General features: G+C 40.5%; 1 protein-coding gene across 1 annotated transcript; it reads right to left on the bottom strand.

Moving 5' to 3' along the window:
• Nucleotides 1–279: 279 nt before the first annotated feature.
• Nucleotides 280–10,299, bottom strand: mccc1 (methylcrotonyl-CoA carboxylase subunit). Its single transcript, XM_074668066.1, has 19 exons — nt 9,985–10,299; nt 9,427–9,470; nt 8,868–9,007; nt 8,640–8,735; nt 8,326–8,447; nt 8,057–8,204; nt 7,848–7,969; nt 7,626–7,737; nt 6,343–6,424; nt 6,131–6,258; nt 5,850–6,033; nt 5,620–5,729; nt 5,279–5,495; nt 5,108–5,194; nt 4,635–4,684; nt 3,115–3,252; nt 2,342–2,449; nt 2,068–2,139; nt 280–1,980 (listed from the first exon to the last, which is right to left on the bottom strand). Exons 1-19 carry the CDS (start codon nt 10,038–10,040, stop codon nt 1,852–1,854), a joined length of 2,145 nt encoding a protein of 714 aa, XP_074524167.1. The 5' UTR covers nt 10,041–10,299; the 3' UTR covers nt 280–1,851.
• Between the last annotated feature and the right edge of the window lie 900 nt (nt 10,300–11,199).

Genomic DNA, 11,199 nt, shown 5'->3' with positions numbered 1-11,199 from the left:
CAAAGGTATGATCTATTATTCACAAAAAAGTTTGTCAGCACTTCTTAAATAGTTTCAGTGCTTGTACATCCACAAGGGGCAGCAATGAGCCCAACCAGAGCCAAAGACATAAAGATTCACAATTCACTTAAAATATTTACTTTTTTTATTATTTGTTGTGTTTGCATGTCTGCGTCACCATCTCCTTACAGCTGACCAGAGGAACTGTAGACTACAGTCTGTTGGGATCTTCATAAGGCAATGCTCCTATAAACATCAGGTATGACATGAGGCAGTGCATACTTTCAAACACTTTTATTACAGTTTTTTACCAGTCTAGTTCAAATTTACAAAAAGAGAAAAATCAACCGTCACACACTTACAAAATAAACACAGGTTTGGATCAGTTTTAGTCTACAAGGCCTCATAGCACACATGGTTAATACAAGGAAGAAGAGCAGTAGAGACAGTTCACATGTCCTCTGTGAGTTATATCACCTGGACTCAGCAAACAATCGGTCTGGTTGAGTTCCTTTATTACTGGCATTTTTATTTTTTGAGTCTCAATCAGAACATTTGGGAATTACAGGATAAGTCTGGAGTGTTTTAGTCCCTCCTTCTCTTCAGTGCAATCTTATAATTTATATTTATACTCAGCAGCACACATCTGCTTTTTTATACAAGGCAAAACTCCCTGCAGTTGTAAACTGAAGAGGCTAGAGTCAGTCTGAGAGGACAATGTGTGTAATTGTTTAACAAAACAAAACAGGAAAAACAGGACAAAAAAAATAATTTACATCTAACATCTTTTAAAACCACAGTCCAGTGACAGCCATGAAGCTTTAAATTTAGTTTTTGAGAGTAAGAGTCTCGTTTAATCTCAGAGAAAATATGTGTTGATATTTACAAGTGCTACAGACGATTTCTGACCTGACAGAAAATGTACCAATGCAGTAATCTAAGCTTCATGGTTATTACAGGACAGTGATGGCAAGTTCATGTTTTGGTACAGTTCATGCAACTGTGAAGTTTTTCCCCTTCAGTCATCAGTAACTGTACTTGTCATACTACAATACCCCCTTGAAATACTACTTTTTAAATTTCTTTCATAATATACCACTTATTTATTATTACGTTAACCTCAGGTGGGCTTATGAACATTTTTTTAGACAAAAGAAGGACACAGTGTGATCACAGAGCGTATACTCAGCTGTCACTCTCACCAGAGCCACTGAAACACTACCAACAGAAACCAACATAAGAAAGAAAGAGTGAAAAACAAAAACACAAAGCTACAAACCTAGAGAGTGACAGACAAGCTCTCATTGATATTTAAACACAGCAGAAATTAAAGAAGAAAAAACTAAAGTTTTACAATCAACATAAAGGCAATGATTTGATCTGAAGAAGGCCACTGTGCGAGCTTATTGACCAAACAGAAAAACCTGACACGTTTGACCATCCCAGGTCTCCGAGTGAAAGTTTCTGTCAATTATTTTTACTTCTGCTAGCTCTAGGCAATCACGCCTTTATCAAATAAAACCGAAGAGTGACAAAAATGTGCAGAGTTGAAGTTGTGCAGTAAATGGTCTTGGCTGGGGGTTGAACCAGCAACTACTGCGAAAAGGACTACAGTACCTGTATACTGGGTGAACGCTTAACCTTAAGGCCAGCCAGGACCTCAGTGACTCCTTACTGAGCCAGACAAACCTCCACACTGACATGTTTCAGATCCAGGCTCTGTGTATAGGAAATGTCAGTCGTGTGCTGAACACCAACTCCTGTTTTCACTCCAGATGTCACAGGAACTAGTTCCAGTTCTCTCCTACCTCTTAGTGTGTGTACTTATTTGTGTATCTGTGAGTCTGTGCTTTACTGGGCAGCCTCTTCCTCTTCTGCCTCCTCCTCCAGTTCAACCAGAGCAGCGTGGCGGTTAGCTTGGGAGCCCTCAGTGAAGAAAACCTTCTTAATCACACCAGACTTAGGTGCCCGGATTGTGTGCTGAAGAGGCAGAAGAAAAAACAATGTGTTAACATATTCCTATACAGACTACATGAGAATGTATCTGTGAGCCAGCAGGTGTCTCACCTCCATCTTCATGGCGATCATGACCATCAGCGGGTCTCCTACTTCTACTTTGTCTCCAGCTTTTACCAGCACCTGAGCACAAAACATAGCCTGTTAAGTGCTTTTTATTCGTTTTTATTTTTTGCTTAAGTAATGACTTTCTTTCAAGGTTAACAAGGTAGGAGCTTTTCACTGTTGATTTGGTTTCATGTGCAGGTCAGAACGTCTGAAAAAACAGGCCTGACCTTCATTAAAAGCCAATTACGATCCACTTTGTCAGCACAACCAAACTCACCTTCTCGATGGTTCCTGTCATGGGAGCCACCGCTCCTCCCTGAGCCCCGGAGCCACTCACACCAGCCAGATATTTGGGCACAGGAACAGACACTTCAGAGCTTCCCTCCTACACAGAGAGGTGAGCGTGTCAGAAGCTGAAGTGACAGTTAACTGGCAGCCAAGGTAAGAGGATCTGAACAGTGTTTAATTTCCTGTGATGACAGAGACGGAGACAGTTTGTCCCCAACCAGCAGCCTGAAAGATGAAAGACGCTAAAGACGGAAACGAGGATGGTTTCTGCAGCGACAGGGGAACAGGAGTGAAAACAGTACAGAGGATAAGTGATAAACACAGAAATGTTTTATATTTATTTATATATATTGATCCCAAATTCCTCAGGCCACACAGAGAGTACAATATTTGATGTGTCTGTTAATGAGTTTGATGGAGTCTAAAAAATGAGGGCGTTTCATTCTGAAAAAAAAAACATTTTAAAAATAAAACAGATACAGGTTAATTGTTTTTGTAATACTGAATATAAGAGCACTGTACGGGCTGTAACTTACATTGGTTTAGCTAACTGGCTAAGTGACCAGAGCTAGCAGCATATCGCTATTCCTGAGATAATAGTGTGGTTAAAATGACTTGGAAAAAAAGAAAAAGGTATTGTTACTGAAAAATGATCATATATTCAAACGAACCACCTCAGGAGAAGAAAAGCAGGTGCTTTACTGACTGAGGAATGGTGTAAAAAATAGTCATGTGTGTGAACCAGGTGTGGCGGGGACATACCATGGAGAACAGGTGCATTGTGTTGTCTAGGATCACTAGCTTGGGACGAGACTTCACTCCGTTGACCGAGCAGTGCAGAAATGATGCTCCAGCTTCCATCTCCACCTCGCCGGTCACATGATACGACTCCTCACCGATCTGTTAAATAAACAACATACAGTGTGTGTGGAGAAGATTCAGCTATAAATTCTACTACTGCTTTCTTTACAGAGATCAGTTCACCTTTTCTGCTTTGTTCACTCCTGTTTGTAACTCCTAAATGCTTCTATCAGTGCTTTATGAGGCACTGTTTATTCACAGTAAACACTTTAACTCTTTATATTTTATTCTAATCAAATGCTAGATCAGTAACTTCTCCTTGACTCGATCTGGCAGGTTAATTTCCTTCAGAGTTAATTAAGTTCAATCTTATCTCACTAAAAAATATCTACTACGTCAGCCCTGTTATAAAATCATTCTGCGAAAACAAGTTTCTAAGCACTTAGAAATATACTTACATCCAGTTCATTGGAATTAAAGACTGATCATTATAGTATTCTGTTACAGATGGAGGTGTTTTGTGACCTCCAGCGCACTTAACAGGCCCTCAATCAAGGGAGTCTTTGACCATGTCCACACACGAGCATTTTCAAAAACCAATTTCTCCCCTCGTTTGTTTTTAAAAATACTTTCGTTCACACGCAGCAGGAAAATCTGTCGATAAGTGCAGCTCCAGGTATGCCAAACCCATATTTGTCAGTGTTTTGCAGACGTAAAACCTGTGCTAGCCAATCGCTGAGGCACGGTCATTCAGCTGTCATTAAGCTTTGAACCAAGAACCAAAAACTCTGTTTACTGGCGTCCACACAAAACCACGAAACCAGAGTTTTACAAAGTCTTCACTTTGGCCAGAGTTTTCAATAAACATTATTTTCAGACGTAAAGCTGCGGTTTTGTATGGATGACAAGCGTAAACGTGTTAAGGTATATACGGCTTCCAAAATACCAATCTACGTGTGGACATGGCGTTTAAAAGGAGGCTCTTTTCCTCTGTAAGTGTGTAACACGAAAGAGCGAACATCTTCAGTTGGTTTGTTGTCGTATGGGCTGAGGAAAAGAGGGTATTTGTAGGAGATTTCAAAGGGTTGATCTGTTAGGTTTTCTTTTTGCGCAGTGTTATCTCTCCACCAAGCAACTCCACCTTTGTTTAAGGCCCTTTTCTCTTTGTTAGTCTACTCTTTTAGTAGATTTAGTGGGTGGCTGTGGAGCGTGAAACCTCCACTCCACCTTTTAGACCCCAAAGGCCTTGTTTTTGTTCTGTATTCAGGTGCAGTTTTTCTTTTGCTAGTTTCCCTGCCCATGACCCCTGTCCTTTGTCATGAGACTTGTTGAAACGGAACAACTCATAACACATTTCTGCCTTAATGAGAGCAAAAACCAGTATTAGCAAAAAAGAAAACTTGAACTGTAGTTTTTTCAATTAAAATCATCAGAAAACAGGTTTTGGCCACTGCACATGACAGAATCTGTATCAAGCTCACCTTCATTGAGTAGCTTCCATCTTTGTTGTAAATAATGACCACGTCTACCTCTAAAGACAGAAAAAAACATCAAATGTTTAGATATACAAACAGTTTTGAGAGGAAGGAAGAAGCGAGAGAAGAGAAATAGCTCTTTGAACAAGTTTGAGTTGAGGATCAGTCTCCACACTCACACAGCTGCTAGTGGATTTATTTTTGGCTTTTAAATGACTTCATAAATGATAGAAACTCTGAATTATGTTAATGAGTTCATCTAAAAACCACCACAGATCAGTCCAGCTCTAAACTTATTGAAAGAGTCGTTAAAGAGTTTGATCCACTAGAAAGTTGTCTCCAAGTCCTGTTTTCAACTCCGCAAACATTTTTCAAAGCTCCTGAGGAAGATTTAATAAAGATTTCCCTTTCTTGTTTCCCCATCACCTTCATTCCTTCCCTCCCCCTTACAGTCGAGGGCTGAAAAGACTCTTACTTACTTTTGTCTCCCACCTGCAGCGTCATGTTTCTGTGAAAGTGAATGTTGTTTCTCCATCCACTGCTGGAGCCAAATGGCGAGAAAGGGTCTGAAAAATCAAACACACCTTCCACACTCAGTAAATTGTTTTTACTCACTGTAAACATGACGCTGGAAATAGTTTTCTCCTCACCTGTGGAGGTGTGCATGAACTCCTGTGTGCGTTTCCTCTCCTGCAGCACCAGGCCCAGGGCTGCCTGGCAGATCGTTCCTCCAGAAGGAGCTTTAGGAGCAGGGAAGAGGTCAGCATAGTGCTGAGGGATGAAGCTGGTGGTCACATTTCCAGCCTCAAACTCCGGGTGACCCGACAAACTCAACAGAAAGTCGATGTTAGTGTTTAGTCCCACGATCTGAGAACAGAAAGAATGCAGAGAACATTAGAGCCATGACTCTGGGGCATTTTTGTGTTTTTAAGTCCATAATTTAAATAAAATGTCGCATGTTGGGCTTTAACATGATCTGTGTGCGTCTTACATTGTACTGTCGTAAGCAATACCGCAGCTTCTTTAAGGCAGCAGATCGGTCTTCTCCCCACACAACCAGCTTAGCAATCATTGGGTCGTAATGTGCCGACACCTCGTCACCTTAAAACAACACAGAGAGGAGTGTAAATCAGTCATTTCTGAGTGAGACAACCACCAAAGCTCCCGTGTTGTTAATAAATATAAAACCCTTCAAGAGAACCTTAGATCTAGACCCCTTACCGTCTCTGACTCCGGTCTCTATGCGTGTGTTTTGGTCCGGTAGAGGTGTGGAGAGATGCAGCAGAGGCCCTGCTCCAGGCAGAAAATCATTGTTTGGGTCCTCAGCGTAGATACGAGCCTCAAACGAGTGTCCACTTAGTATGATGTCATCCTGGAGGAGAGGAAGGCGCTCCCCTGCTGCCACCTGGAGGATATTCACACAAACAGACATCATCAATGTTACTGACGCCAAAACATCCAGAAGAAAAAACATTTAACTTTTCTTTTTTTCTGCATCTCACCCTGAGCTGCCACTCCACCAGGTCGGTTCCTGTGATCATCTCAGAGACCGGGTGTTCCACCTGTAGCCGAGTGTTCATCTCCATGAAGTAAAAATTATGCTGAGCATCCATTATGAACTCCACTGTCCCTACAAAGGAAGACAAAACAATCAGAAGCTGTGTGTTTTCTGGCTCTGGGGTGATGCTGTGAGGTGTTTGAGTGGGTGTCTCACCTGCTCCCACGTAGTTAACAGCCTTGGCTGCTCTGACTGCAGCCTCTCCAAGTTTCCTCCGAACATCAGCACTAATACCAGGCTGAGAGGAAAGATGTCAGAGAGAACAAGGTCAGAGATTTGACACTTGTGTAAAAACACGCAAGTGATAACAGCCCTTACATCCAGCTCTGGTAGTTTCAGTAAAAAATAAAAATACTTTGTTAAATAAAAATAAAATAATAAACACATGAATCATTCTCTTTTCATGTAGTTTGTGACACAGAGTTTCAAGCATCCAAGCCCACTCAGCCATATTTTCACCTCATGTGAACTCTCCTCCCTGCTGGTTTGCTGCATGGCTGTCTTTTCTATTTTTAGCTCACAGAACACTGAGTCTCAACTTACACTTTTACATCCCTAGACTTTTGATCTCAATGCAGTGTCTGAGAATGTTCATCTGATGAAAAGTTTTAGTTTTTCATTTCAAAACTACCAAGCATATTGTGATTGTCATGCAACACTTTGGTGTTTGTTGCAGGGTTTGTACGATAATTTGTTACCTGACAGTGTTGAAAGCGATGATGACCCAGTACATATTTCATACTCTAGATATTAGTATCCAGAACATTGCCGAGATCTGGATCTGGTCTTTTATTGTTTTGCAAAGCAATCCAACTATTTATCGTGAAGTTATATACTCATATGGTGAAATCGGCTCTATCTTACAATAATAAAAAATCGTTTAAAAAGATCCTGGGTCCAGACGGTGATCTGGATCATTTCCAAAATTTAATCACTTCTTCCTTATCCCATTTTGAACATTTCCTGAAAATTTCATCAAGATCTGTTAGTTACTTTTTGAGTTATGTTGTTCACAGACAAACTGACAAACTCTCCCAAAAACATAACCTCCTTGGCGGAGGCAATAACACCTGAGCTGAAACCTCAAGGGGAGATTCTGATTTGGCTCCTGCTGTGACATCAGGAGGCTGTTTGTAAAGAGGGAGTTTAAATCAACTTGGGGCAGGAAGCACTAGATTTCCAGACTCTTGTTTGAGATTATTCATAATAAAAAATGTCTAGCCAGGGTTAAGAAACTAGAAATGACTGATTAGCTGATACCGCTCTCTTTTTTGGAATACTCTCTCAAGGGGACATTCAACCATAGATTTTTGAGAAATGTGTTTCTACAAATTCTGAGCTTTACCCATTAGTCAGAGCAGCAAAACTGAGGATGTGATAGCAACATTATCTCAGCAAGGAGAACAGATTTGCAAACCGATGTAATCCCCCTAACTCACCCCAGGTGCTTCCTCTATGATCTTCTGATGTCTTCTTTGGACACTGCAGTCTCTCTCAAACAGATAGACGGCATTACCGTGCATGTCTCCAAACACCTGAACCTCCACATGTCTACAGGAGAAACACAGAACAATAGAAAGAAGGAAGAAAAAGGTACATTTATCTCTTTATTTTACACAATTTGGGACTGATGAGTTTTCTGTGTGAGAAATAATGTGTACCTTGGATCTTCTACAAACTTCTCAACCAGCATGACATCATCATTAAAGGATTTTCTCGCTTCTCTTCTCGCGGACTCCAACTGCTCCAAGAAGTCGGAGTCTGACCGAGCGATACGCATGCCCTAAACGCACACACAAACATACACACGAAATTATTCTATGGTTCACTGATTAATTTAACGCTACTTTGTTTGTCTCCCTCCTCACACCTTTCCTCCTCCTCCTCGGACTGCTTTGATCATCACAGGGTATCCTATCTGAGCAGCCTCTGCCTGTAGCCTCTCATTTGATTGGTCCTCTCCATGGTAACCGCCAATGATTGGCACCCCAGCAGCAGACATGATATGTTTGGATGTGCTGAAAAACAAGATAAAGAAATGAAAGGTGCTTTCTCCATAACACACCTTTTAGGTAATGTTTTATTTTGACAGCTGAAGGGGAAATATTGAGGTGTGTATTTTGTTTACACATGTGTTACCTTTTAATGCCCATGTCTCTGATTGCTGAGGAGGGTGGTCCAATAAAGATGATGCCTTCCTGTTTACAAGCCTCTGCAAATTCTGTGTTTTCTGACAGAAAGCCATAACCAGGGTGGACCGCCTACACACATGCAAACAGAGAAACCTTGACTAAAGAATCACATTAACAAACTCAAAGTCTGGAATTGAAAAGTTTAACGTGGTGAACGGTTAAAATACTTGAACAACCAAATCTATTGTTGCAGGGAGCTTATTCAAAAATTATAACATCAGTTCTTTTCCCAGAAGTGTAAACAAGTAGAGAGTATCTCACATGTGATCCAGACTTTTTTGCCACTTCCAAAACTTTCTCCATTGAAAGGTAGCTCTGCTGAGAAGGTGCAGGGCCAATGTGATATGCTTCATCTGCCTAAAAAGCAAAAAAGAGGAACAGAGAGGGTCACTTTAGCAACAAGCTATCTCATAATGAACAGGGAGGAAAGAATAAGAAGAAAATGATAAATGTATGAGGAAGCAGCTATTTCAACAAGCTGGATCTCACCATGGCCACATGCATGGAGTCTCTGTCTGCATCGCTGTACACAGCCACAGAGCGGACACCCATCTTCTTAGCCGTGCGCATCACACGACATGCAATCTCTCCACGATTTGCAATCAACACCTTTTCTATCCTCCCAACTCCTGGATAAGATACAACACACAATTAAGAGTTGAAATAAAAATATTAAACAGTTTTGTACATGCCATTCACCAAGCTCTGGAAGAAAAGAAACACATCAGATCTGAGCAAACACAGCACACAGGCTTTTTTTAATCAACAGTGCATGTCCAACAGTGGATAAAGCTGAATTGATTCAAATACAGATAACTGATACTTTTTCTTGGCATTACAAGAAACACAGAAAAAAAGAATTCTTTTATACGTTGATGGTTCAGAAATCATCATGAAGAGTTAATCTGTCTGAAGTACAAACATAACTTGTACTGAAACTAGAAAAGTAATCTTACTCAACTCAGTTTCAAAAACAACCTTTTCGCTTGCAGTTCAGAAAAATCGCAGCAACATCATACACATCAAATTGAAAGAAGTAATAACTGACCTCCTGAAACGAGCCTCACGCCTCTTTTGGTCCATGACAGTTTTCTAAAGAAAGAGAAGTGTAACATCTTTAGGACCTATGAAGCTCCTACATGGTTTTGCACATCCTAAGCGAACTGATGTATGAATATCACATTTATTTAGGCAGTAGAAGGTTACACTTGTCCTCCATAGTGTCTGTGTTGTACTATCAACATTGTGCATGCTAACTGATAGGTTTGCTACCTTTATTTAACCTTGCTCAGATCTTCTCTGACCCATTACCTCGCATTACGGAAACGTATGTTACTAATACATCGTTCACAATAAGAGGAACAATATGTGTGTGTCCGTGTCACTTTTTAGCAAAAACTTTACAATGTGACGTGTTGCAATGATAAATACACAAGTACCTGTCAGGTTAGCTCAGATGAATGCTAGCTCTTAACGTTAGTAGGGTGAAACTTGACAGCAGTAAGCTAACATTCAAATGAAGGGAACACAAAGCTCTTTATGGAATATAAAGTGTAAGAGGTAATCCTTTGTCTATAGCCACCATAAACTGCTGTAATGTACTCACTGTGTAAATATCCTCAGACCTTGCAGAGTTGGAAAACTCAGGATTACAGCAGCCATAGCTACGAGTTGCCGATGCTAGCTGCAAGCTAACTGGTAGTCTGAGGGAGGAAAAGGCGAACTAATATATCTGTACACAGATCATGAACTATTTTAACCTAATTTGATTGTAGGGACACTTCTGATAAAGCAGATATTAAGCGTATTGACACCTAAAATTGTGAAAATTCACAAACAACACATTAACAAGATAGCAAATATCTACAATGTTGTTTCTGGTCCTTCACAGGACCCGTTGACCTGACAGCCAATGAGAAAGAAGGAAATGGAGGTGGAGAGGGAGGCGGACCAAGGTACGTTTTATCAGTCTGTTCAGTCTTCTTGGGTACAATAGACACAAGCAGAAACAAGACATCAATCTGTTTTCCGTTTTGTTTTCACACACACACACACAAAAAAGAGAAAATTCCACTTCATACTTTATTCTGTTTGTGGGCGGGGCTTAGAAGCCTGACAGTGCTGTGCCCTTCACAATAAAAGTCTCTCTTGCAGGCATGGAGAACCGGACTTGTAGTGCATTGCCTGCATTTATTCCTAATCAACACAAGTGCTATACACAGTATACACTGTATACATAGTACACACACACACACACACACACACACACACACACACACACACACACAAATATATATGTCACCCCTGTAGGCTTATATATCATATCTGAATCATCACTGACCTATATTGATGTTTTAATCAGTTTTGTGATCATTGAAATACCCCTTTAAATACCGAATAAATCGGCACATCTTGTCAAAAGTAACTATTAAAAAAATAATAATAAAATAAAAAACTATAAATATTGGACTACAATTATTGGGCAAGAATTTTTGCTGAATTGATGTCACTATGCTCTTGATGTATAACTTGTGGGGGTTTTCGCAAAGCCCCAGGAGGAGTAGCGAGACAAAATTTTGGCTGGAGGATGATGAAGAAAAAAAAGAGGCGAACAAAAGAGCATGTGTAAATGTCTATGGTTGAGACAGCCGAATTAAAACCATAGACTGTATAAAACAAAACTCCACCAGCTGATTTCACTGATTAGTCCCTGCTCTCTGCTTGAAGGCGAGATAATCTGTGAAATCACCTGGTGAAGTTTTTGGTTGGAACAAAAAACCTGCAGCCTCTCGGCCCTCCATGGCATGACTTTGATATCCCT

The sequence above is a fragment of the Halichoeres trimaculatus genome, unplaced genomic scaffold (genome assembly GCF_033239565.1).
Source record: "Halichoeres trimaculatus isolate MK-OKI-2021-1 unplaced genomic scaffold, fHalTri1.1 fHalTri1_scaffold_4, whole genome shotgun sequence".
Lineage (NCBI taxonomy): Eukaryota > Metazoa > Chordata > Actinopteri > Labriformes > Labridae > Halichoeres > Halichoeres trimaculatus.
Note: the sequence above shows the minus strand (reverse complement) of the source record. Positions and strands in the feature narration are given on the sequence as shown.

Excerpts from the sequence above, each read along its gene's own strand:
- mccc1 (XM_074668066.1), bottom strand. The coding sequence starts at position 10,040 with ATGGCTGCTGTAATCCTGAGTTTTCCAACTCTGCAAGGTCTGAGGATA. Across the intron at positions 6,425-7,625 it reads TCATAGAGGAAGCACCTGGG|CCTGGTATTAGTGCTGATGT; the intron begins GTGAGTTAGGGG and ends CTTTCCTCTCAG. Across the intron at positions 5,730-5,849 it reads AGAGACCGGAGTCAGAGACG|GTGACGAGGTGTCGGCACAT; the intron begins GTAAGGGGTCTA and ends TGTTGTTTTAAG.